At 42.3% G+C, this 27,989-nt stretch overlaps 2 protein-coding genes across 2 annotated transcripts in view; one reads left to right on the forward strand and one right to left on the reverse strand.

The window, feature by feature from the left end:
- Hadha (hydroxyacyl-CoA dehydrogenase trifunctional multienzyme complex subunit alpha) overlaps nt 1–2,266 on the reverse strand; it is a 31,181-nt gene extending 28,915 nt beyond the window's left edge. Inside the window, exon 1 of the mRNA XM_005073506.4 lies at nt 2,015–2,266. Within this exon, the coding sequence (XP_005073563.1) occupies nt 2,015–2,081 (67 nt within the window). The 5' untranslated portion in view covers nt 2,082–2,266. The remainder of the gene's footprint in view (nt 1–2,014) is intronic.
- A 113-nt stretch (nt 2,267–2,379) lies between these two features.
- Nucleotides 2,380–27,898, forward strand: Hadhb (hydroxyacyl-CoA dehydrogenase trifunctional multienzyme complex subunit beta). The gene is made up of 16 exons (XM_005073507.4): nt 2,380–2,523; nt 2,766–3,014; nt 3,096–3,140; nt 7,944–8,043; nt 9,844–9,888; nt 11,608–11,707; nt 15,993–16,080; nt 18,242–18,429; nt 18,978–19,158; nt 21,164–21,285; nt 23,042–23,121; nt 23,198–23,245; nt 23,965–24,052; nt 24,305–24,379; nt 24,595–24,759; nt 27,362–27,898. The coding sequence occupies exons 2-16, from the start codon at nt 2,948–2,950 to the stop codon at nt 27,395–27,397; spliced, it is 1,428 nt and encodes a 475-aa protein (XP_005073564.1). The 5' UTR covers nt 2,380–2,523; nt 2,766–2,947; the 3' UTR covers nt 27,398–27,898.
- The last annotated feature ends 91 nt before the right edge of the window (nt 27,899–27,989 follow it).

The following is a 27,989-nucleotide window of genomic DNA, read 5'->3' on the forward strand; positions in this document are numbered from 1 at the left end:
CCCATCCTGGGACAAGGGATAGATGGGTCAAAGTGAGTCAGATTTAAAAATACCACCATACCTACTAACTGCCTTCCATTTCCTGTAAGATTCTTCTCTCACACACTTGGGAATTAGAAGTAGGAATTAAACATAAAGGAAGGACAGCTTGTGAATGTTTTATCTGATAGTCATACTAGAATGATAGTACTATATTTGCAGCAGGAATGTTCTAAAACTTCAATAATTAGAAGGCTTACTCTTTTCCCAGGAAATGTCATAGTTCATTGGACATTTGGGAACGCCTGCACACACTCTCAGGGTCAAGGACTGACCTGCTGAGTCTAGACTCTAAACGGCAAATCAGGCATGCAGCTAATTATGTAGAAGTATAGGAAAATCTGGCTGTTAGCTCTTCATCACCTTTGTAAGATGGATAGATTACTTTAAAAATTCTCAGCTATACACAATAATTACTTCCAAGGGCTGAAAAGTCAATAACATTTATTGAGAACTTATTCCCATGATAAGCTGTTTTATACCTAATGTAACTTCTTTAGACTTAACATGTAATTGACTCCATTTTACCAATGAGAAAAAGATTGAAATTAATTCCCAAGGTCACCAGAAGGTAAAAGACAGATTCAACCCAGAGGACGAGTCCATATTTAATGCCTTTAATTGTGTCACCATACTACTTCTCCCGCCAGGAAAAAAAATCACTCTTATTCATTTTACAGACGAGAAAGCCCTTTTAGATTAAAGCACTTAGCCAAGGTCACTTAGCAAGCCAGTGACTAGAAAACATATGACCTGATTACCACTTCAGTGTTGGTAATGTGGTGGTAGTTTTGGCTGTTTACACAGAATCTATAAGTGGCAATTTAGGAAAAAAAAAAAGCGGGATGGTGGTGGCGCACGCATTTAACCCCAGCACTTGGACAGAAGAGGCAGGCGGATATCAGTGAGTTCAAGGCCATGCTGGTCTACAAAGTGAGTTCCAGGGCAGCCAGGATCCAGAAACCCTTTCTTGAAAAACAAAAATAAAAAACAAAACAAACAAAAACTAGAAAAAGATTCAATTAATTCGCTTAATTAAATGTCTTGGGAGGGAAGAAAAAGGTAAATTATACATGTGCACTTTTTGTGAGGAAAATTAAAGTCTCAAAGTAACCGGTATCAAATATGATATGCAATAAATTAAAGTTACATTAGCCCTTACAGATTTGGGGTGTCTAGGGAAAGGGCCACCCCTTTAACCCTTTCACTACCAGTCTGAAGAGGAAGAATGCAAGTTCATAGAGCCCGACTGGGCATCGGCTGGAACTCACTCTGTATACCAGGCTGGCCTCCAACTCACAAAGATCCGTCTGCCTCTGCCTCCCAACTGCTGGGATTAAAGTCATGTAACAGCACGGCCCGGCTAGAAATAGTTCTTAAAAGGATCTAACATTTCGTTCCTAAAAACAAGTTTCCCCCGTATTTTAAAAATATTTCTTTCCCTAAGCTGAGAACTCCGGTTTCAATTACATTCGCAGGAGGAATATTGGAAGTGCGAGAGGAGCTCTCTGCAAAAACGGTTTTGACGGTAGAGACCAGGGAGTGGCAGTGATCTGAAAGGCTAGTCCGTGCCACCGAGAAGCTTGACAGATCTCTTAAGGTGACCAAGGTGCAGCAGAGCCTCAAAGATGCGACAGAAGGGGTCTCTCAGTCCTCCCGATCTAGCAGGGTCAGGGCCAAGACTATCACTACCGAAGACAGGGGGGCGTGAGCGCAGGGCAGCGGCGCAAAGTGCCAGACCGAGTGGAAACCACTCAGGAAAGTCAGGGAGCGCCTGACACCGCCGGAGTAGGGCAAGGGGGAGTGACAGCCCCTTCGCAAGGACACAGGAAATGGGGTCCCCGGACAGTAACCCCCGTTCCCAGGGGTTCCGGGAAAGGGGTGGTGGGCAGACAGCGAGGGGCAAACGCTGCTCCCCGCCGCCCCAGTTCCTGCAGGCACTCCGAGACTCCCCCGAGCCCTCAGCCAGGCTCACCTCTGGAGCGGAGGATCCTGAAGGCAGAGAAGCGACTGAGACTGCCAATTGCCCGTGACGCCACCATCTTGAGCAGAGGAGGACGAAAGTAGAAAGCTCTTCTAGCGGGGGGCCCTGAAGAGCCGAGGACTTTTCTTTTCTCAGCCTGTGCGGCAGGGCGCCCGATGTTCTGCCTTACTAAAACGCAGGCTCTTGAGTTGCCGCCTGACCTTGTCTCCCGCCCTCCTGCTCCCGACTAATCGGGCCGAGAGGATGATTTCTCTGAAGGAAGACCGAGGACCTCTGAGGAGGGGCGGAGTGTCTGACTTTCTAGTCAGGCGCTCAGCGGGCAGCCCGCAAGTCCCTCGGGGGCCGCGGGCGGGGTTGAGGGGTCCTCGCGGAGCGAGAGCCGCCCATCGGCGAGGGCGGGCGCTTGTCATTCTGGACTTGACCTTGCTGGGAGTGGCGTCTTTCTCGGGTCTCTGGGGTGCGACGGCGCGCAATTCGGCTTTCTTCCGACTTTCTCGCAGGTAGGTCCCCCTTTCCCCCCCGACGACTCCTGTCTCCCGTCCCCGCAGCCGCTTCCCCCGGAGCAGGACAGGCTGCGGGGCCCAGCCCTCCAGTGCCAACCGACTCCACACGGACGGCGGGGTGCTCGCAGCCGCGGTGTCGCCTGGCTCCACGTCTCGCTTCGGGTTTACGAACCTGGTTGCGTGTGCGCGAACCGCCGGGCTGTGCCACCGTTGTCGTTTCCCCTGCTTTACCTGTCTAGGCAGTCCCGCGGCTGTTGAGATTGAGAACTCGTCATTAAGTGCCAGCCTTGGGTGTGGAAGGAGGCGAGGCAGTCCTCCCACCTGCTTGGTGATCCAGGGTTCACCGGCATTTCTAACCCAGAAGGGGACCTAACGGACATCTGGGCATCCCCACCAAAGTAGCCGGAGTCGTTGAATCAGAATGTCTACCATCTTGACTTCCACTTTTAAAAACCTTTCTACTACATCAAAATGGGCCCTCAGATTTTGTAAGTTCATTTTTCTTTTTAAAGTTTAGATTTATAAACGTTGTGCATAGTTATTAAATGATACACACCTTGTTTTTCCAGCTGTAAGACCTCTGAGCTGTTCTTCCCAGCTACGATCTGCCCCAGGTACAGTAATTTTAAAACAAATATTTCTCCATTAAATGTTAGAATTCTGGATTTGTGAATTCTGAGTAAAACTCAAACTAATTTGTTAATTCTGCCCTTCTTATGATCAACATGAGTATCATTATTACCTTAAAATAAAAAATGTGTAGAGCCAATCAATAACACTCCTGTGGGCTTAAGATGATAAGAGACGGCAGCGTCCTGTGCTTTTCTGCTTATGGAGAAGGTCGCGTAAACTCTGCTGTTTATGTAGCCCTTGGCTGTCAGTCCTGGAAAGGTTAACATACACACTGTCTGGAAGCCACTGTGGAGCCTCACTTTAACTTTTGCAATTTGTAGTTAGTGGTAGGCCTCCCTATTAAACATCTTATTATCTTATATACAAGAGGACCTGTTTCTGAAATAGAGGTGAATGGGGAAACTGGTAAGATGTTGAGCTATCATGAGATGAAAGCCTAGGGAAAGTCATTGATTTGATGGGGTTATGTAGATCGTCAATGAAACTCAATGAATTAGGCATCTTCACTGTTGCAAATCACTGACCGGTGCAAAAATCCCCTGACAGATAGTCAACATTTATTTCTTCTTGTCTGGCCTTTCTATTGACTTGTTTATGATTATAGATTTATTGTATACATTTATTATATATTAATATATAACTTGTGCAGTGGTTTCATAGAAAAAGTACCATCTAGGGTCAGGATGTGTACTCTGTTCCAGCTTGAGCCTTTTGGCCAGTGTGGCCTTGAAATGACATCTCTATGTTTTGCTTTCCTTCTCTAAAAGACAAGTATGATTGCCAGCCTTGCATAGGTGTGAGCATATATATCTCTAAGTTCTTTAAGCACTGGGAATATAGCTCAGTGGCAGAGCTCCTACCTAGCATGTTCAAGGCCCTGGGTCAGTCCCCACCCTGTAGTAGAGAAAAAGGGCAAAATCACAAGTTTGGGCCTGGAGACCCAGGTCAGTGGTGGAGCACTTGCCTAGCACACTGCGTTCAACCCGCCACCACCACAGCAGCAGCAGCAAACAACCAAAACACCACCTTGTAAACTGAGGTCAATTTGGTCATGGTGGTACTATTTTCCCACAGTATTCTCTGACATCTGTTGCCTAATCTCAACTAGAGAAAGCCTCTAAACTCTAATCAGAATATAAATTTCTGTTGTCTCTACAAAGAATAATAAAGGATAATTCCTTTTTGACTTTTGTCACCTTTCCCCTAATTTAAATGTTCACTCAGGCTTTCGCTTTGCACAGTCACCCACGAAGCCCTGACCCTTGCCAAGCTGTAGAAGGTCATTGTGATGGCAGCAGAGAAAGCGTTTTTCAGTCATTTAGACTATTATTCTCTGTTGGTCAGTAACCAATTTTTGTGTGTTTTTTTTTCTTTCTAACTATATTGTAAGCTCTGAAAGTCATGAGACTTAAGCCTGTTTGGTGTCCCCAGTGTCAAACACTATCTTATAAGTGGTTTGTGTTATCGCTGATGATGATAATGGCAAAAAAGGCACCTGATAAGCTAAGGAATGTGACCAGCTGGTGTTAGGGTAGGGAAGGGCCATGTGCCAGTGCCAAGCAGGTTCTAGGTTGCAATAGTGTTGTAACCATATAATTCCTCTTAACTCATTTGCGTATTGCTGCTTGACAGGGCTGTTTGAAGAAATGTGAGCAAATGATTACAGGATTTATTGGTGTCCTGTCATCTCATGAACTGTGCCTGGTGCCTGATTTGATGATTGTATTTTCATTTCTCTGTCCATATTCCTGCCTTTCTCACACATAGTTATGTAAAGCATGACACATCTTTCAATCTTTGATTTTAATTGTGTATAGAGTATAGAATATATATTGGGTAACATTTGAATCCTAGATTTTCAAAGTTATGTAGTCCAGCTTGCACATTTGCAAATAAATTTTTGCAGACTAGGAATGTAAGTCATAGTATTTTTATTCTTGGGGTTCGTTGCTATTGCTGCACACACACACACACACACACACACACACACACACACACGCACATATTTTAAATAATCAGCATGCACATGAAACAGCGGGAATTCTTCTGTTCATTGTTACATAATATAATAATAGCACTATTTTTGAAATATGATTTATAGAATTAGTTTAGTTGGGTTTTTTTGTTTGTTTGTTTGTTTTTCGATACAGTGTTTCTCTGTAGCTTTGGAGCATGTCCTGGCACTCGCTCTGTAGACCAGGTTGGCCTCGAACTCACAGAGATCCGCCTGCCTCTGCCTCCCAAGTGCTGGGATTAAAGGCGTGCGCCACCAACGCCCGGCTAGTTTAGTTGGTTTTTAATTAATTAAATTTTTTGATATGGCCAATTTTTTTCCCTAGAGGTTGTTATAGAAGTTGAAAGGCAGAACTGTAGGTAACTAATTACTAGAGAAAGCTTTATTAGGATAGAATGTGACATAAGAATGTGTGAGCTGAACTCAAGAAAGCCAGTAACAGAGAGGGAGGACTGATGACCAAAGGGATTAAGACTGGGCTGGTTTAACCCCCAGAAACAGCTGACCTGACAAAGGTTAACTCTTGAATCCCAGGCATCAGCCTGGGAATCCAGCATGGGACTCATCAAGACCCCCCTGAATCTGGGTGTCAGTGAGGAGGCCTAGGTAATCTATTGAGCCTTGGGCAGCAGATCAGTACCCATCCCAAGTATACACACAGACTTTGGACTCCCATAGAACAATGTGAGGTGCACTCTCACCCTGAACTCTTGGGGAAGGGTCTAGGCCCTGCCCTATATGAAATGACAGACTATGGACACCCCCATGGAGGGCCTCACCCTCCCTGGGGAAATGAGGGGATAATGGGGGGGTTGGGGGGAGGGCACGGGAGGAGGGGAGGGAAACGGAGAGGACCTGGAACTGATTTGTGAAGCAACCTTGTTTCTTATCTAAATTTAAATTGAAAAATAAATAAATAAATAGATTAAAAAAAAAGAATGTGACACATGGAAGAATTGAATGAAATGGGGATATACAAATGAGAGTACCTGAATAAAGACGAGACAGTTGAGCTGAGCAAGGGACTGGGGGCTTGCTCAACTTGTACATTTAGAAAGTAGTAGATAATATTAGGACAACCAAGCAGAGCAATGGTTCTCAACTTCTGGGTCACAACCTCTTTGTGGGTTTGAATGACCTTTCACAGGGGTCACCTAAGATCATTGGAAAACAGATGTTTATATTATGATTCATAACAGTAGCAAAATTACAGTATGAAGTAGGGGATCAACACAACACGAGGAACTATATTAAAGGGTTGCAGCATTAGGAAAGTTAAGAACCACTGAAGTAGAGTAAGAAATTAATTAGAGAAATAAGAATTTTAATTTTTGGGGGCTGTATAAAGGAAACAAGCTCATTTTTAAAAAGCACCATAACATAGTAATGTGCCATCTATCTTTTCTTCAAAATACCTTTTTCTTTCTAAGATTAGTCACAAGTAAGCTACAGATTTGGTGGACTGTTTTTATTTCTCGTTTTCGTTGAACATGGAGGCGTCTTCTTATATTGCCTCTATTGCCTGTGTCCACCCTTCAGCCCCATCATATTCTTTGATTCTTCTAATGATTCCTAAGCTTACTTCTGTCTATGTGCTTGACTGCCCTCTTTAGGAGTTACAGAGCTGTCTTTACTGTGGGTAAGGGTCGTCAGGTTTGAGAGGGTGTGTGTGGGAAGGTGGGAAGGTGTCAGGAGGCTCACAGGCTGCCCCTGGCCAGCTTCTCCTCTCTCATGCACCCTACGATGTGCCTTTCCCTGGCCTGTCATCTCCTCTCTGTACATCTGCTTTTACTCTCTTGTTCTTTTCTTTGCTCTCAGGATTTGTGCTATCCCATAGCTAGCTTGCAGGTGACTTCAGTTTGCCAGTGCCCTAGTCCCGTTTTGGCATCTTTTCAGCCTCTGCTAATGGGTATTTCTTACCATGTTTCTTTACTTGGATTCCTACCAAAGAGGATCTGGCCTGGCACAGTTTATCACTTGTTTGCAGACTAAATGAATAACTAATTACTATGGCTTATAGAGTCTGAGTGTACACCCAAAGGCCATGAGCTGGAAGTCTGGTCCTTGTGGTAATACTCAGAGGTGGTAGAACCTTTAAGAAATGGTACCTAAGCTGGATGTGGTGGTGCCTGCCTGTGGTCCCAGCACTAGGGAGGTTTAAGTAGTAGTAGTGTTGAGAGTTTGAGGCCAACATGAGCTACTTTGTGAATTTGATATGCAGTAGTACCCTCTGTTTAAAAAAAAAAGGAGAACTGGAAAGGAAAGTAATTTGGTAATTGTTATGAGGCATTAGTCTCTGAGACTGTTTGGTTTAAAATGAGACCACCCCATGCGCTCATCCCCTTCTGCACATAGCCATTTTTCTTCCTGCTTCTTTGCTGTGCTATGTTTAGCTTTGTTATAACATAGACAGGTGGACCTTCACCAGGACCTCAGCATGCACCATGTAGTTAGTTTAGATGCCTTAGTGTCCAGCTTCCAGTATTTTGTTGTAGCCAAAACAAAACAAAAAAACCAAAAGCAAAATGGTGCTAATACACACTACTAGTCAGCTACGTCATTGATTTGTCGGTGGGTGAATCTGATCAGTTTGTGCCTTGGATTTAGAGTTATGACCGTGTGTGACTGCCCCATTGGCAGAGACTATAAACAGGACAGCTCTTTTTAGAGGAGACTCAAGAGAGCACAAGCATAGTGATCCAGGTGAGCTACCTCCCTATCCCTGATTTCATGTATTTTAATTAACAGCTCTTTGAACTTTATCTTAAAGCTGTCCAGACCAAGTCCAAGAAGACCTTAGCAAAACCCAATATAAAGAATATCGTGGTGGTGGAAGGTGTCCGCATTCCATTTCTGCTGTCTGGCACTTCGTAAGTATGAAATGATCATATTAGTTGTTTCTCTTTTAAGGTACTGTTTGAAGTACTCTTTGTAGGTAATAATACCATTAGTGAGAGACCATATGCAGAATACTTATATAAACCAGTACAGAGCAAGTCAAATCAGTGTGGTGTATATAATGGTAAGATATTTTATCCCTTCTCATAAACTAGCTTGTCATGATATTAGCCTGAAATAGCCCTGATTGGAAGTCCAGTGTAGATCCAGATAGCATCTTTTCCAACAGGGCTGTTCTTTTCTTTTCTGGAATGTTGTTTCTGTAGGCACAGTTTATGCCAAGGACGGCCTGTGAAAATTCTGAACTGTTGAGAACCCACTGCTGAGACTTAAGAGTTGACACAGCTGGTCCAAATGCCACTCACAGCTCAACCCCAAGTATTTTGGACTAACCTAATAATTTCTCAGGCTCAGATGACTGTTTTTCTTAAGCTTTTCTATCCCTTAAGTGAGATTCAGTCTATACAAAAGCTGATAATGAACTCTGCTAACTAAATTCAAGGTATTAGTTTGTTAATATTTCTATTTTGGACCAGCAGTCACTAGCATTAAAAACTTACTGGGGAATATTAAGCTCCAGTTTAAGAGCAATGAGGCCTATCTTATGTATTCGCATGGAAGGTGTGATGTATTTAAAAGGCAAGGCATAGGGACTGGGGAGATGGCAAAGCAGTGAAGAACATGGCTGCTCTTCCAGGGGACCTGGGTTCAATTCCCAGCACCCACATGGCAGCTCCCAGCTGTCTGTAACTCCAGTTCCCAGGGATCCAACACAGATGTACGTGCAGACAAAACACCAAATGCACATAAGATAAAAAATAAAATCTTAAAAATGCAAGGCATAAAGGAGCTAGTGAGATGGTTTGCTCCCAAACCTGATGACACAAGTACAATCCCTGGAAAGCAGGGAAAGAGAACTGACTCCTACAAGTTGTCCTATAATTTCCCAAATGTATGAGCACACAAGATGCTTAAAAAAATAGTCTTAAGCAAGGTGTACAGCATCATATATAATGTGGAAGGAGGAGGAGGGGGGAGGAGCAGGAGGGCGGGGCTCAGAGACTCTTCACAGACTTTGCAGGAAGGTGAAGTAGTAGCTTGAAGTGGAGAAAACAGGTACCATCTGAACCAAATGTTCAAGTTAACATCACCACCGGTAATAAGTCATTTTAATGCCACACGTCTCAGTAGGAAACAATGCAAAGAACACCTTGTCTCCAACCTCCGTCATCAAAAGTGTCAAAGTCATCAACCTCAAGGAGACAGTGGGAAACTATCACAGTTCAGAGGCGGCTAAGCCAGCATAACAACTCGATGCCATGTGGCACTGTGGGTTAGACCCTGGAGCAGGAAAAAGACATTCATAAAAACTGGTGAGAGCCGTAAATTCAGTAGCTTGGTGAGGAGTGCCTAGAAGAATCTGGGCAGAGGGTGTAGGAGCTCTTTGTCCTTTCTGTTCTTTGGTAAATCTCAGATTACTTCTTGGCCTCCGGGGACTGGAACTATAGGCCTGAGCAGCAAGCGCAGGTAGAACATCTCTTTGTCAGGTGCTCAGTGAGTTCTGTAGGCGTTTAATGCTTGTCAGGTTTTTAAAAATGATAGATAGCGAAGTTACACTATTTCTTCCTTTGAACTGATGGACTGATTTGGATAGTACAATTAATTGCATTTTCAGCAGTATATTTAGATAATCTGTATGTATTTCAAAAATAATTTAAAATTTTATTGAAACTCTAGGCTTTGGGTTTAAATCATTTGTTTTCTTTTCTCAGCTATAAAGACTTAATGCCACATGACTTGGCTAGAGCTGCACTTTCGTAAGTAAATAAAGTTTCCTGTCCTTTCATTTAAAATGGTTTTCTGGTATTTGCATTTAAAGTAGCATGTTCTGTAGAACTTTCACATCTTGGATATATTAAACTTCATATGGCAAAAAGCATTTTTTGTTGTTGTTGTTGTTTTGAGACAGGGTTTCTCTGTGCAGCCCTGGCTGTCCTGGAACTTGCTCTGTAGAACAGGCTGGCCTCAAACTTCTGTCTCTGCCTCCCAAAGGCTTGCATCACTACTGCCTGGCTGCAAGAAGCAATATTAACTAGCTTTTACAAGTTTTTGTTGTTGTTTTTTTTTCTTTGGTTTTTTCGAGACAGGGTTTCTCTGTGGCTTTGGAGGCTGTCCTGGAACTCGCTTGGTAGTCCAGGCTGGTCTCGAACTTACAGAGGTTGTTGTTGTTTTTTAAGACAGGGTTTTGCCATGTAACTCTGACTGAAACTCACTATAGAACAGACTGGCCTTGAACTCAGGGATTCACCTACCTCTCTGCCTCTCAATTGCTGGGGTTAGAGGTGTGTGCCATGATAATATTAAATTTTATTTTAACCTCATATGTTAAATTTGAACAGCTTTGATTTGAAGGCATCTTTATTTTGCAAGCTCAGCACATGACTCTTTTTCTGGTGGTGAAGTGGATGGTGTTTATTATAGTATTCTCAGGCTGGCCTGAAGCTCATCATGTAGGCCTAGCTGGCTTCAAACTCGTGGCAGTCCTCCTGCTTCATCTACATACATGAAGGCAAATACTCATACACATAAGATAAAAAAAAAACTCATGAGTGCTGGTCAGAGGTAAAATATATGTATATTGTTTCAAGTATGCTTTATATTAATATTTAAAATCTAGCGCTTCAACAATCATACTTGATCTTTCTTCTTGTGGTACTGGTTTCTGGTGATGTAGCAAACATTATTGTTATTAGAAATCTTTTTTTTAGTTTATTATTTGTATATGTTTTTTGTTTGCTAAGGCAGACATGTGCCACAATGTTCATGTAGGGGTCAGAGGACAACTTTTTAGCAGTCAGTTCTCTCTACCTTTATGAAGTTTGGGTCATCTAGCTTGTGCCCCAAGTTCTTTACCTCCTAAGTCTTCTTTCTGGCCCCAAGTTACTTATTTGTTTATTGAGGCCAGACCTGGATATGTATCTCTGGCAGACCTATAAATTGATTTGTAGACCACAATAGCCTTAGGCTCACAGAGATCTGCCTTCTTCTGCCTCCTGAGTTCTGGATTAAAAATATGTATTACCATACCCAGCTTCCTAAATGATCCCACCTCTACTCCCACCCCCACCGTAGCTGAGGACTGAACCCAGGGTCTTGTGCCTCCTAAGCAAGTGTTCTGTCACTGAGCTAACTCCAAAACCTTCCCCCCAAAGTTACTTTTATTGTTCCTTCTAATGTCTCATTACCAAGTCATCATCACATATTGACTTCACATCATCTGTCACTCATTTCCTCTGTGATAGACTGCCAAATGTTTGTGTCTGGCCTTTTAAAGGACTTGTGTTTGTGATTTTTGTGGTGATTAGGATTGAACGTTGGACCTCGTATGTGCTAGGTCAGCACTCTCCCTCTGACCTAGACCCTCCAGTTCATGGCTTGCCTGTTTAAAAACGTGCAGGTTTTTTTTTGTGTGTGTGATGTTCCCTGGCACTTCCTTCATTTATGAACTGTTTCTTTTCTTTGGATTCTGCTTTTAGGGGTTTGTTGCATCGGTCCAGTGTTCCAAAGGATGTTGTTGATTATATCATCTTTGGTACAGTCATTCAGGAAGTAAAAACAAGCAATGTGGCTAGAGAGGTAAGTAAAGCAAATTTATATTGTTTAAAGAGGCTGATAAAGCGGGGCATAGGGGCTGATGCTTGTAATTTATATTTGGGATGCTGAGGCAGGAGAATTGCCATGGAGTCCAAGGCCTACTAGGCTATGTAGCAAGTTCTCGATCAGTCTGGCTGCAGTAGGACCTTGTCTCCAAAACAATAGCAACAAAGCTGGGCTTGGTGGCACACGCCTTTCATATCAGCACTCAGAAGGCAGAAGCAGGCAGATCTGTGAGTTTCAGGTCATCCAGGGCTACATAGTGAGACCCTCTCTCCTCCCCATCCCACCCAGTGTGAGTGTGTGTGTGTGTGTGTGTGTGTGTGTGTGTGTGTGTGTGTGTGTGTGTGTGTGTGTCTAGATACCAGACCCAAGGCTTTGCACTTGCCAGGCAAGTGACCTACCACTGAGATATGTCCCCAACCTAGAATTTACCATTTTATAGTCATTAAATTCTTATCTTAAAATCCATCAACTAAATATGTATTTAAATAAGATCACATGATGTGTACTGTTATTATATATCCACATTTTGCTATAAGGCAGATAAATTATTTGAGTGAGTTTAGGAAATACTAGTTTATCTGTCTCTTGTGTTAGAGAAACAGTATAGCAGTGGCTGGCTGATGTTACTTTGTAATACTAGCCATCATGGCTTTTGATTAAACTTTATCATCTTGTAGCCAATTTCATAACTTGGTTTTATAGTCAGAGGAAGCCTTGCCTATGATTTACCTTTGACTAGATGACACGTAGGCAGGTTTTTTTTTATGTAGTTATTTCACACAATATTACCTTTACCCTAGTTGGCACACACCCATCTAGTGTTTATTGAGCAATGGAGATAATGACAGCCTTGGAACTAGTGTGAGTATCCCACAGGCATTTGACAGTGAATAGTTCAAACCTGTCTTCTGGGCCTTGTTTCAATTATTTGGATAAAGTTGGCTTGCAAGTATGTTTATCTTATTTCTTGTCTGTGAGGATATTAACTTTCATTGTCAGCCAAGATAGAAGGACAAACGCTCAGACCAAAAGCATTTGTTTTTGCCACACTTTTACAAATGTTAAGCAGCTAAAACCCCACAGTGCGCATGCTCACCAGGTGACCAGCTGGCTGCTGTTGGAGGGCAGAAGAGGGTTCTGTTCTCCTGGAGTGTTTGCTTTTCCTCTGCACCGTCACGTCGTTTTACATACCTCGTAAGGGTTCCAGTGGGTTACTAAAATGACAAGAGGGTTATGGGGTAAAATGTAGGGGTGAATCTGGGAAGAACTACTTATCTTGTTCAACTATAGAATGGTTGAATAAAATATAGTTCAACAGAATGATGTAGTATTATTAGTCCATTAAAAACTGTTATGAAGTTAATAAAGAGGAGTTTCATGGGCTCATAAAGCTGTCAAGCTGCTCACAAAATGTTTTCAACTTCTGTATCATGAATATGGAGTGGCTTTCATAAAACTGAAAAAGTAGACATTAAATCTGTTTCATTTTTCTCTGTACTTTTATTCTTTTCTCAAATCAAAACCATGATGCTTTTCTATGAATTTTTCTGAAAGTGTTACATGTGTATTCACATTCCAACTGTTGACATGGGAAGTTTCTCTCTCAACCTCACACTAGCATCGGTCATGTTGTACTCCACATAATTTCTTTTTTTGAGATAGGGTCTCATTTAGGAAGCCTTGACCTGCCTGAAACTCACTCTGTAGACCAGGCTGGCTTCAAGCTTACAGAGGTCTTCCTGCCTCTGCCTTCAGAGTGCTGGGATTGAAGTTGTGAGCTACCATGCCTGACTCTCCAGGTTATTTTTGTAGCTAAGGAGAAAGAAAGAGTTGATGGGACAGTTTTGAAAATAAGTAGTAGAACTTAAAATCCAACTAAATCCAGCTAAAGAGTGTGGTTAGGACCTGTGCTAATTTTAGTTTGAAATCCTAAAAAGCCTTGTGTCCCATCAAACCTGACTTTGCTGAAGGACCTCAATGCATTTCTCCTTCAACTTTAACTTCTTCCTTTCTCCTTGGTGCCTTGAAAGTGAGTCAGTCTTTAAATAGAAGTGTGTAGACAAGGGTCACCAGCTACCAGTTCTATTTAAAGCTCCGTCAGTCTTTTGGGTCAGCTGGGGCCAAGGGTAGCATGCTACAGTGGCCCTCGTGAGGATCAAGCCTTTCCAGCCTGAGCGCTCTTACCCTTGCCCCACTGTGGAGTTGTCTTTTGACCTGACACCTGCTTCTGATTTCCTTTCCAACTGGTTTAGGTTAAGAAGTTGACCTGCAGTTGCCAGGAAGTAGTTTTTAGCACAGTCATTTAGGTCCTTAGTGTCAGGCCTCCTGGGAGACAGCAGAATAAGGTCATACTGATTACACAGAAGTAGCAGCTTTCTGCTCCCACAGATGGCAAGTAGCATGAATCATGTGTAAGTATAAAGGCAAAGGTCAGCTGAGAGACACAGAACCTGTTTAATCTGGAATTTGCAACATTCATATCAGAATACAGTTTGTAGTCTCATGATAAAGACTACTAAAAATAATTCCTTGTCATTTCATAGTAAGGGTGGGGGGAGTTGGGAACTTTTTTTCATTAAAGTAAAAACTTCAGTATTAAAAATATTTTTCTAAGTGCACCTAAATTCCTTACATTAGCAAAAATAGAATGTTTGGCAACATAAATTTTCCTAGCATACAATGTAAAATAATTGTAGATGTCATTGTTTTATGTTTGACTTTGACTGGGTCATGAAATTAGAGGCCTCTTTTCATTAGATTAACTAGGAGGCCCTCAAATTTTCTCAGGGGCCCTAAAGCTACACTGATTGTAGTCACTTTCTTTGTCATTGCTCTGGACAGTTTCTGTTGTGGTTGTGAACCAGCCTGAACGTGTTCATCAGAGCTCTGCTTGTGAGTTGGGCAGTTAGGTCTCTCGAGTTTCTTTTATTGAATTGAGCATCGCTATATTTGGCAAGTTTTCCAGTTTTACTTTGCCTTTAGGTCAATCGTGTGTGGGTCTGAGAGAGCTGAGTGTGAAACATGTAGGCGCCTCAGCGGGCTCTTTATACGTGGTCAGGGTTTGTTGTGGCTTTAGTGGTCAGTTCTGTAGAAACATTCCATGCTTTTGCTCTGCTGCCAGGCTTCATAACTTCAGGGATACATGAAAATCCCACTCCAGGAAGCAGTTTCATCAAGTGTTTTTTTTAAAAGATTTATTTATTTATTACATATATAGTGTTCTCTGCCTTCGTGTATGCTTGCATGCCAGAAGAGGGCACCAGATCTCATTATAGATGGTTGTGAGCCACCATGTGGTTTCTGGGAATTGAACTCAGGTCCTCTGGAAAAGCAGCAGCCAGTGCTCTTAACCTCTGAGCCATCTCTCCAGCCCTCATCACTTTTAAATTGTATGTTAATTTTTTTGCATATTAAATTTTAAGTAACATTAAAATTACATGATATCCTTGAAGGCTTGAAGCAAAGCATTGTTAATAATTAGGTGAGGCTGAAGAATATTGTAGCCTTGTATGCCACACTCGAAAATGCTACCAGGCCACTGACTTGGTGGTCCCCAGACTGCATACCTGAATACTGGGGAGGCTGAGGCAGGAGAAATACACAAGTTCATGGCCTGCCTGCCACCTTGTGAAATCCTGTTTCAAAGTAAAAAGTAAAAAGGGTTAGGAATGTATCTTCATGGTGAGAGAGTTTCTTGAGCATGTGCAAGACTTTAGGTTTAACCTCCAGTGCTACAAAAAGAAAAGAAATAAAACAAAGATGACTTAGCCAGCAAGGGACATACTGCCAAGCCCTACGACCTGAGTTTGATCCCTTGAACCCACATGGTGAAAGGAAAGAACCAGTTCCCACAGTGTCCCTCACAAGCATGCCCTGATACAAATGTGCCTACACACATACACATAAATAGATATAAAAGTAAGCCAATGCAGCCTTTAATCCCAGCACTCAGGAGACAGAGGCAGGCAGATCTCTGTGAGTTTGAGGCCAGCCTGGTCTACACAGTGAGTTCCAGGACAGGCTCCAAAGCTACAGAGAAACCCTGTCTCAAGAAAAAAAAAGTAATAAAAGTTTTAAAAGAAAAAAATTTCTTAATCAGAAATTTCTTCAGTGTCTAGAAGAAAAATAAGCCATTTTGTGATGGACTTACCCTTATAAACATTGCTTTGTAGAATATTAAAATAAACCCTTTTCATAATTTACCATGCAGAATAGGGCTCAGAGCCTCCCTCACATGTGTTTCTTTCCTTATCCTCTGAAGGCTGCCCTTGGTGCTGGCTTCTCTGACAAGACTCCCGCCCACACTGTCACCATGGCTTGTATCTCTTCAAACCAAGCTATGACCACAGGTATGTGCAAATAGAATCAAGGTGCTTGCTGATCTTATTGCTTTTAGTTAATCTTAAGAGAAGTAAGTGATTATAAAAGCACAAATGACGAGCTCTGTGTTGAAGATAAAGTATATGACACTTGGGGATTGCCAGAGTAGTTCTCATGCCCTGTAGGGACGGTTGTACTCTTCCTGAGTCCTGGGCTGCCTGTTACTGGGATCATCAGTGGAGGAGATGCATAGTATATCCTGCTAAGGTAATTCTGATTGAACATTTTCCCATGAGGACAGAGTTCTTCAGCCTCAAGCATCAACATAGTTGTCAATCTGCACTAGATGGTCTGAGTCATGGGGTAAGAAGATGGCTTAGCTGTAAGCACTTGTTGAGTAAGCATGAGGACAAGAGTGGATAGATACCCAGCACCTACATAAATGTGTAGGTGTGACAGCCTGCTTGTAATCCCAGAATTTAGAAGGATCCCCAAAGCAAGCTGGCTGGCTGGCTGGCTGGCTGGCTGCTGGCTAGATAATTCAAATTGGTGAGATCTGGTCAAGTCAGAGAATTTGTCTCTATATACAAGATACGGCACTATTGAAGACATTAGATACCAGCCTCTGTCCTATACACACATGTACACACCACACACAGACACATAAACACACACATGTCTCACTGTGTGTGCCCCAACACATGATGAGAGCATACATTCACACATGCAAAAATGCTTTCATTTTTTTCTTCACTTTGTACCCACATCCTTGTGTAGTCTATATGGTATTTCAACTTTTAACAATTTTCGTAAAACTGTAGGACATTTAAATAGCTACTTTTATTTAATGAAAAGACAGGAAACTTGACAGACTTAGTACTTAATGTTATTATAATAATATCAAGACCAGATTGGACAGGTCAATTCATGGATGGCGGGGAATGATGCCAGAGGTAGTGGTCGGGGGTTTCTCCGCTGAGCAGCACGTAACTGACTCCCAGTTAAATCAACAGAATTCTGCATGCCAGTTGCCATGCAGGGAAACCTGAATCTGGGGAGTCAGATACCCCATGTAGTGGAAATTAATGTTCTCTGGAGAGACCTTTCTGAAAACTTAGGCTGGGAGCATATAAAATATGGACGATGTTTAGGTTTAAAATATTGTCTGAGTTGGGCTGGAGAGATGGCTCAGCACTGGTGGTTTTTATAGAGAATGCAGGTATGATCCCTGCACCCACATGGCAGCTCACAGCTATTAACTCCAGTTCCAGGAGACCTAATGCCCTTTTGGCCTCTGTGGGCATTAGGCAGTAATGTGGTGTACATACAGAATAAAATAAATAAAAGAATATCAATAATTAGAAGTTAATGTCAGGCCAGGTGGTGGTGGTGCACACCTGTAATCCCAGCACTCGGGAGGTAGAGGCAGTCAGATCTCAGTCTGCGGTTAAAGGTATCCTGGTCTACAGAGTGGACTCTAGGACAGCCAGGACTACACACCTACATGGAGAAACCTGTCTCAAAAAACCCAACCAAACAAAAACCAGAAAGAAAGAAGAGTTAAAACCAGCTAGGCATAGGGCAGCAGTAAGGAGGCAGAGGCATGTGGATCTCTGTGAGTTTGAAGCCAGCCAGAGTGCAAGTTCCAGGACAGCTAGGCCTACACAAGTGAGATCTCAGATCCAGAAAAAAAGAAAAAGAGAGAGACAAAAAGGAAAGAAAAGTTGAAAACTGATTACTGTTATACAAAACTGATAACTGATACAAAGATTTTTTCCATGTGTTTATTTTGCATGCATGCATGCATGTTGTGATGCATGTGTAGAGGTCAAAGGACATCTTGTGGAAGTTGGTTCTCTCCTTCTGCCATATGGGCTCTAGGGATGGAGTTTAGGTCCTCAGGCTTGGCTGCAAGTGCCTTTACATGTTGAGCCATCTCACTTCCCTTTAGTTTTTTATTTTTTAATTTTATTTATTTTTATTTTTTTTGGTTTTTGGAGGCTGTCCTGTAACTAGCTTTTGTAGACCAGGCTGGTCTTGAACTCACAGAGATCGGCTGGGATTAAAGGTGTGGGCCACCACCAGCTGGCCACTTCCCTCTTTTATAGAGATTTTTAATCAAGAAACTCGCATTTCAGTGGTTGTTATTCTTACAAAGTTGTTCACGCACATACACTTTGTACTCTGCAGCTGTTGGTCTGATAGCTTCTGGTCAGTGTGATGTCGTCGTGGCTGGTGGTGTTGAGTTAATGTCTGATGTCCCTATTCGTCATTCAAGAAAAATGAGGAAAATGATGCTTGATCTCAATAAAGCCAAGACTCTGGGACAGCGTCTGTCCTTACTCTCCAAATTCAGATTGAATTTTCTATCACCTGAGGTAAGACTTGTGAATTTAATGTAAATAAAGATGGCTTTCCAGAGCATCCTGAGGCTAGGTTACAGTTAGATATGACACATATTCTAATAGTTATATATTTTCATGATTACAGGGCAGCATGGGGGGTAGAGAGTAGTTATTAAAATTGAATTTGTAACCTGAGCATGGTAGCATATACCTTTAATTCTAGCACTTCAGAAGCAGAGACAAGTGAATCTGTATGAGTTCAAGGCCAGCCTCATTTACATGCTGAGACCGTCTCCAAAGATGTATCTGTTAGCTCTCTTTAGAAATATGTTTACTCACAAAGAGATTTCTGGGTTTCTTTTATTCCTTCATTGCTGTTTTGTTTTTGAACTAGGGTCTTGCTGAGCTGGCCTCAAAATTCAAAATCCCCCTGCCTCAACCTCCTGACTGCTAGGATTAGAGGCTTGTGTCCCTAGGTCTAGCCAATGAATAGATTTCAACTTTTCTAAATAGCACTGAGCAGTCCTGTGGGTCCTCTTAGCACCTGAAGAATGTAACTGTTCTCAATGTCCCTTTGCTAGCTCCCTGCAGTGGCTGAGTTCTCCACTAATGAGACCATGGGCCACTCCGCAGACCGGCTGGCTGCTGCCTTTGCTGTTTCTCGAATGGAACAGGATGAATATGCTCTGCGGTCTCATAGTCTGGCCAAGAAGGCACAGGATGAAGGACATCTTTCAGATATTGTACCCTTCAAAGTACCAGGTAAATGGTGGTACTTACTGAGGTGTTCTCAACTGTTTCAATTGCTGGAAAAACTCTGTCTTTTAAAAGGATCTGTGTACTTTTATTTTATGTTTTATGTGTATACTTTAGTGTATGCTTATGCCTCATGTGCATGCAGGTGTCCACACAGGCTATAAGAGGGCATTGGTGCCCCTGGAGCCAAGGTTGCAGGGACCTGTGAGCCAGCTGGTGCGGGTGCTTGGAACCAGATCTGGGCCCTCCACGTGGGCAGCAAGTGCTCGTAATGACTGAGTCATCTCTTCAACCTAAACTTAAAAACCTCAAGCGATAATTTCTTTTGCTTTTGTTTTGTTTTTTTGTTTTTCGAAACAGGGTTTCTCTGTGTAGCTTTTGAGCCTGTAATGGAATTCACTTTGTAGACCAGGCTAGCTTCAAACTCACAGAGATCTGCCTGCTTCTGCCTCTGGAGTGTTGAAATTAAATGTGTGCACCACCAACACCCAGCTTAGGGGATAATTTCTTCTTTCTTTCTTTCTTTTCCTTCCTTCCTTCCTTCCTTCCTTCCTTCCTTCCTTCCTTCCTTTCTTTCTTTCTTTCTTTCTTTCTTTCTTTCTTTCTTTCTTTCTTAAATTTGAATTAGAAACAAGGTTGCTTCACATGTCAATCCCAGGTCCCTTTCCCTCCCCTCCTCCCACTCCCTTCCCCCAACCCCCCCCCCATAGCCCCTCATTTCCCCAGGGAGGGTGAGGCCATCCATGGAGGTGTCCATAATCTGTCATTTCATCCAGGGCTGGGCCTAGACCCTCCCCTGGGAGTCCAGGGTGTGAGTGCATCTGTCATTGTTGGATGGGCACCCAAAGCCCATTTGTATGCCAGGGATAAATACTGATCTACTATCCCATAGATTGCCTAGGCCTCCTCACTGACACCCACATTCAGGGAGTCTTGATCAGTAGATCATTTCTTAAAGAAGGCTCTTACTGTGTGGTCCTGACTGGCCTTGAGCTCACAAAGAGACCTGCTTTTGCCTCCCTGGTGCCATGATTAACTTACATTTTAATAATTATGATTATTTCCAAAATACTCAGCTTTTATTCTTAAACCTGGACTCAACTTTAGATTTATGCTGTAACACAGGTAAACTTAAAGAAGGTTTTTGTTGTTTTTTTGCCGGACAGTGGTGGTTCACACCTTTATTCCCAGCACTGAGAGACAGAGGCAAGTGAATCTCTGTGAGTTTGAGGCCAGCCTGGTCTACAAAGTGAATTTCAGGACAGCTAGGGTTGTTATACAGAGAAACCCTGTCTAGAAAAAACAAAAACAAAAACAAAAAAACCCAAGGTCTCATTGTTGCTGAGGCTGGCCTTGAATTCCTGATCCTCTCTGCCTCTACCTCCAAGTGGTAGGATTGCTTGCATGTGTTACCATGTCCAACTTTCTTAAGTTTTTATAAGTGCCTCCTTTCAGATACTGCTGGGGTCTCTCTCTCTCTCTCTCTCTCTCTCTCTCTCTCTCTCTCTCTCTCTCTCTCTCTCTCTCTCTCTCTCTCTTATGGTAAACATAAAAGGCTTTCTTTTAAAGATGAGGGTATGTACAGCTCAGTAGTATAGTGCTTGGTCAGAGCAGTCAAGACCCTGGTGGTGGTGGTGTTGGGGGGTTGATCTCTAGTACTGGAAAAATAAAAAGGCTTTCTTCATAGTTGACAGATAATGTTTACATTCCATTTGTTCTTAAGTTTTTAATTATTTGTATGTGTCCGTGTGTGGCTATATGCACACACATGTGGATGCTTTAGAGGCCAGAAGAGGGCATTGGTTCCTGGGAGTTGGAGTTACAGGCAGTTGTGAGTTGCCCAACATGGGTGCTAGGTACTGCATTTGGATCTTCAGAAAGAACAGTGAGTGTTAACCACTGGGCCATCTTTCCAGCCCCCCCCATTCTTATCATTTTTAAAGCATATTGCTATAGAGAAGGTATATAATGCTAACAGTTTCTTAGAGTTAAAACATTCATGTTCTTACAGGAAAGGACACAGTTACCAAAGATAATGGGATCCGTCCTTCCTCACTAGAACAAATGGCCAAACTAAAGCCTGCATTCATCAAACCCTATGGCACAGTGACAGCTGCGAATTCTTCTTTCCTGGTAATTATCAGTGCTATTTGTGTTTAATAGTGGCTTTTCTGTGTTCTCAATAGGAGAGCCTGCAACAAGTTTGCTTGTGTGTGATTGGAGTCTTAAAATAAAGCTATTCACTATAAAGAAAATGTTAAAGGAAAATCATTTAGAAAACAAACACAAAACTGGGTGTAACGATACATACCTGTAATCCCAGCATTCAGGATATAGAGGCTGGAGGATCAAGAGTTTGCAGCCAGCCTAGGTATGCAAGACCATATCTCAAAAATACAACAAATAAAATTTTGCTTTGAGATAGGATTTCCTTATGTAGCCTAGGTTGTCCTCAAAGTTAACAGTCCTTCTGCCTCAGCCTCCCTAGTGCTGGAAATACAGGCATGCGCCATGTTTAAACACCAAGTTTAACATAGCAGTTCTGAGGTCTTCAGTCTCAGTACACTGGCACAGAAGCTGCTCTTCTCATGCACTTGGCCACTCATCAGCCTGGCATTGCTTATGCTAGGCCCTGAACATGGAAAAGACAGTTGTGGTGTAGTGAGAAGAGCAAGTGCAGGTTAGCCACTGCGGTATCAGACAGGCTTCTCATAAAAGGTAGCGAGTGAATGTGATGTGTCTGTGCACATACCTGTATGTCCAGTGCCCATCGTGGCCAGAAGAGACATTGGCTCCTGTGGGACTGGAGTGACAGATTTTTCTTAGCTGCCATGTGGGTACTGGGAACTGAACCTGGGTCCTCTGGAAGAACCAGTTTTCTTATCCACTCAAGTGTCTCTGCAGTCCTCAGTGTTTCTCTGACAATATAACTAATCAATTTCTACCACCATACCCTGCAGTGAACATAGTACTAATGTAGTATCCATAAACCATTTTTTATGTATAGTCACCTGTGTTCCCAGAATTTATGGCCACCCTACTGGTGGCTACATGCTCTTTTCAGGATTGCAGAGTTTTTAAGAAAGGTGTATAATTAATTGTGACACCTTGTTTTGATTTTTGCATATTGTATTGGGTGGTTTTATTTTCTTTGGAATTGTGAAGGACATTCTTTTTTGTTTTGTTTGTTTGTTTGAGACAGGGTTTCTCTGTGTAACCCTGGCTGTCCTGAAACTCTGTAAATCAGGCTGGCTTAGAACTCAACTCAAGGATCCACCTGCCTCTGCCTCCTGAGTGCTGGGATTAAAGGTGTGGCCACCACCACCTGGCCATTCTTTCCTTTTTGAAGTAATGGTAAAGGGCTTTTTAAAAACAAGAAACAAAACCCCAGAGTATCTCTTTGTCCTGTAACTTCTTGATTATTATTTGGGATAAAAACATATAAGATGTGTTCAATGTGTTCTAAAACCATGGTTTTGATGCTCTCTCATTTGCCTACCTGTGTCTTCTCTCAATATTTTGCCTCTAGAATAAAATCTCAAAGCTGTGGGCAGGAAGCAACTAAGAAACAGCACAGAAAATATAAAAATAAATAATTGAAGTAAATAAAATATTGTTTTAATTCATAAAAACTTCATTTCCTGTTCCAGAAACAACTTATTTCTAAAGTTGCCCCTCCCAGAGTATTTGGATAAATTATGGTATCTTATAAAGAGTTCCTGCTACCATTGTCCTCCCAAAGTGGCTCAGGGTGTGTGCTTATTGTGACTTAATGGTGGGTTTGTTAGATGGAGTCTGTGTAGATCTGTCAGTGCACTCAGGAGCAGACTTGAGAGGTGGCGACGACCCGAGATGTCCAGATAACATGGTTGCTCTGTTACCGTTCCAGACGGATGGCGCATCTGCGATGCTCATCATGTCAGAGGACAGAGCTCTGGCCATGGGCTATAAGCCAAAGGCGTATCTGAGGTAAAGTAGATACTCGGGTGACTTGCCTTGACTTCTTTATTTTATTACTGGAGCTAACCTCTCTGTTTTTGTCTAGGGATTTTATGTATGTGTCCCAGGATCCAAAAGATCAGCTTTTACTTGGGTAAGTAGTGGTGTATATCTCTCTGGGTTTCAATTAAAGTATTTGAATTTTTTATTACGTTAATCTAGTGTGTATGGAGGGGGTTGGAGTATAATTTACAGTAGTTGATTTTCTCCTCCTGCCATGTGGGGCCCAGGGATCAATTGCTCACATCTTTATACAGGTTTGAAAGTATATGAAGTTGGCAGAATAAGCATTTTGTTTTCATATCACTATCCACTGTGCTGTATAATCAGCTAACACCTCTACCCTGTGTGTGTGTGTGTGTGTGTGTGTGTGTGTGTGTGTGTGTGTGTGTGTGTGTGTTGCAGGATACAGGAATGGGTCTCACTCACGGTAGACAAGGGCTCCCAACACTGAGCTTCATCCCTACCCACAGGCTCTTTCATAAAGGCTTCTGATTATCTCTCCCTTGTCTGCTGGCTTTATTATAACCTTGAGGCTAGCCAAGCCCTTTCCCCTTTGAATTTTCTTCCTTTTTTTTTTTTTTTTAGTTTTAAATTACGCTTTACTGTTTGCCTGTTGATTATCTGTTTTCCCAGTTCTACAATATAATGAAGATGAAAGGCATTTTTTGTATCCTTAACACTTAATTAGTATTTTTATAATAAATAGAACCAATAAATAAGTGTAAAACTCAATTTGGAGTATAATAAGGAATGCTTAAGTTAAAGTGGAAAGTTTTAGGCTACTACCTTTTGTTTTGTTTTCTTTTTCAGACCAACATATGCTACTCCAAAAGTTCTAGAAAAGGCAGGATTAACCATGAACGATATTGATGCTTTTGAATTTCATGAAGCCTTCTCAGTAAGTTGTCTATAAGACACATCTGAAATGAGCATAACCATTAAAAATGAAGCCCAGGCCTGTAGGGAGTGGGGCTTTATATTTCAGACTGAACTTCTTTGAGGGGAGGGCTAGGTCAGGGAATTGGGTCACACTTGTGGTATTGAAAATATACCTTTGGAGGCTGTTTCTTAAAAGCCCATTAGGAAGTGTTAAATTATGTCTCGGGTAAGCCCAGAAGAGCATTGATAACAGTCTTATTTTCCTTCTTAGGGCCAAATTTTGGCTAACTTTAAAGCCATGGATTCCGACTGGTTTGCACAGAACTACATGGGCAGGAAAACCAAGGTAAGATTCCAGTAAGAAACATGCTTGAAGTTCCCCGTGAAAACAGTAAGCCTGTGTGTTGTCTTCTGTTCATCTCACATGCCATGCACTCATGTGTAAGGTAGTCAGCATTTATTACTTCCGTCTGGCTGTTTGCTGCCTCTCAGGAAGAGTCTGACTTGGCTGGTCTGAAGGAAAATTGCCTCTACATTGGTGTTTGTTTTTGTGGGAGCCAGGTCGGATCGCCTCCTCTGGAGAAGTTTAACATCTGGGGCGGATCACTGTCTCTGGGACACCCTTTTGGAGCCACTGGCTGTCGATTGGTCATGGCAGCTGCCAACAGGCTGAGGAAGGATGGAGGCCAGTATGCTTTAGTGGCTGCCTGTGCAGCTGGAGGACAGGTACGTCACTGCAGTGCCACTAGGACTTTCTCTCACAGCCCAAGAATGTCTGTTTGAAGCATTCTTGAAGCTCATAGCTGTTTTCTTTTGGAAGATGATTTTAATTCTGATACTTCATTGAAAGGAAGGTGCTCTGCAAATCCAAGCTGTTTTTCTATTTTAAAATGTTTGCTTTTCTTTTTTACAACATGAATATATGGTCATTATGGAAACTATGTAAAATATAAAAATAGAGGAAAAAAATCATTTATAACTTCTTTGCCAGGCACTAGCATTAGAAGCATCTCGATGTATTTTCTTTTTTAACAGTACACTTTTATTCATTTACCTAATAATCACAACACCTTATCTGTAAACTCTAAGAGGAGCAGTCTCCGTGGCTGTTACCTCAGTGGTGAAGTGCTTGTCTGGAAGGTTTGAAGTCCTGGGTTCAGCTCTAGCACCACCATAAAACAAAACCATCCTCAAGAATGGATGGGGCTGTTGTGGCAGGGCACACCTTTAATCCTACACTCCCAAGGGAGAGACAGGTGGATCTCTGTCAGTTAGTGGCCAGCCTGGTCTACAGAGAGAGTTCCAGGACAGCCAAGGCTGCATAGCGAGACCCTGTCTCAAAACAACAACGACAAAGTGACGACAAAGTTGTAACATTGTTGCTTCATTGCCTGCAACTTTTTTGGTGACGGTGGGTTTAAACCCAGGGCTCCACATGTTAATAATTAGACAGTGCTCTGCCGGGGATAGTCCCCTAACTCAAAAATGATTACCGTTTGGGTAATTATTTCTCCTAACTGAAACCTTGCATATGTTTAGGTGAGAGCCTGCTTCTTACCTCTCTTTTCTGCTCCCTTGAGGGAGAGACAGTGTGTCACATGTAGTCCACACAGATTCTCTTCCTTTCAGGTGCAATTTTTATCACTATTACACAGAATGTAAGTAGCATTAGATGATGTTGTGAATGATTGAAGAAGAGTGATCACTGTCTTTCTTCTAGAAGTTTTAAACTCTTGCCACTAACTTGTTTCATTGAGCCAATAGATTGACACCAACATGATTAGGAAATTAGAGCAAACTCCCCTATTGTGGGTCTAAAACAGTGGGGTTGTTTCTTTTTAAATTATTTTTATTTTATGCTTATTGGTGTTTTCCCTGTGTGTGTGTCTGTGTGAGGGTATCAGAAACCATGGAAATGGAGTTACAGACAACTGTGAGTTGTTGCCATGTGGGTGCCGAGAATTGACCCTGGGTTCTCTGGAAGAGCCAAGAACTATTAAGCCATCTCTCCAGCACTAGAGCAGTGTTTTTCATCCGTGGCATTGTTAATGTTTTGGGCTAGTTAATTCTGTGGGCTTGTATTGTGAGATGTTGCCAGTCCTGGCCCATTTATAAACATATAGTTGAAACAAGTAGAAATGCCTTCATTCATTGCCAAAAGTCTTCCGGAGGGAAGGGAGGCACTCATCCTAGTTAATAACCACTGATCGTGTTGGAACATGAAAATTGCATTATAAGTAAAGCTGAGTGTTCTGCCTCCTGAGTCCTTTGGATAACTCCCAGGTTAGTTATGCCTTCTGATCTCTGCTTTTTGTTGTTGTTTGCTTATGCATTGTCAAGGTTCTGAACTAATGCATATGCTAAATTCCAGATGAAGATCTTGTATCAGAACTTTAAACTTACATAGTATTGAACTTGGTAATTTATAAATAATAGGTCTGTCTGTCTTTTTTTTTTTCTTTTTTTTTTTTTTTTTGAGACAGGGTTTCTCTGTGTAACAGTCTTGGCTGTCCAGGAACTCTGAAGACCAGGCTGGCCTTGAACTCATAAAGATCCACCTGCCTCAGCCTCCTGAGTGCTGAGATTAAAGGCGTGCGCCACCACACCTGGCTTAAATAATAGCTTCTTCACGCACGTTTGTGGGAATTGGATAGAACTTGGGAGCTGGGCATTCCATTGGGCTGTTTACTGGTTTGGTGGCAGTTCAGGGTTAGTCGATTAGAGTGACTGTATTTATCAGACAGGAAATCCTCATGTCTATGTAAGGTGTAAACTTGAGTTATAACTAGTACCCAGAGCTGTGCAGAGCTTTGGAGATGGGACATTGTTCTTTCTTCCTGCCCTTATGTACATCTTAACCACAGAGTAGTCAAGTGTGAGTCAGGGTTCAGGATCCTCACACCTGTTTTCAGATCTGAGTCGCTTAACCCTTTAATCCTTCTTGGGTTGAAGATGTGGCCCAGTGGTAGAGTACTTGCCTAGCACACCTGGAATCAATCCCCAGAACCACAGAAACAAAAATAAAGCAACCATTTGTTGTATTTACTACGACTGAGTCTGGTGCATGTATGTAACCATATGTGTATATGTGTATAGCCAGTTGTATGTATATCAATACATGTGTCTATACAATATGTTCTCTCTGATTTAACATTTATGAAGTCTTTCTAAACTAGGGACCATGCTCCATTTTATAGAGGAAATGGGGGCTCGTATGACCCCTCTCCCGGGATCGCACAGTAGTTGGGAGGTGTTTGCTTGTTCACTCCTCCATGCTGGCTGGATTCATTGCTTTCCACACTCTGACTGACTTTGTTTCCCTTTACAGGGTCATGCTATGATTGTGGAAGCTTATCCAAAATGATTGCTCTAGAGGAGGTGGCCTGATTTCTGTGTGCAGCAATCACACTGGGCAATGCCATTTCAATGCACCACCAAGTGACACCTGTAGTTCCTAGCTCTTCTTGGGAAAACAACATCTGTGGCCTTCTCTTAATACTTTGCGATCAAGCCTTGCCAGTGTTCCAAGCTTTCCGATAATCTCAGCCTCTGTTCTCTAAGTTCCAGAGTATCACAGATGTGCACACAGTTCTTGTTATCTCTTGTCACAAAGACTAATGGCTGGCAGCAGCTTGGAGAGATGTTAGCTGAGGTTTGAAGTCATCTTTGTAACATTTGCAGATTTCCCTTGTTCTTGTCCGTGTCATAGAGATAATTATTTTTTTCTAAAATACAAACCAATGTGCCTAAAGTAACTTACTATGGAAAAAATAATAATCTAAACATCTCTGAAACCTGAAATGCTTACTATATATATATATATATAGCATGTTGATTGACCTTAATAAAGTAGAAATGTATTAGAGGACTGTTTGTGATCTCTTTATTAGTGGGGGAAGGTGGCTCTTTTGACTTAGGGTGGCTTTGCCTCTAGTTACTCATTTGGAACTTATAAC

This window comes from Mesocricetus auratus, unplaced genomic scaffold (genome assembly GCF_017639785.1).
Source record: "Mesocricetus auratus isolate SY011 unplaced genomic scaffold, BCM_Maur_2.0 Super-Scaffold_100024, whole genome shotgun sequence".
Lineage (NCBI taxonomy): Eukaryota > Metazoa > Chordata > Mammalia > Rodentia > Cricetidae > Mesocricetus > Mesocricetus auratus.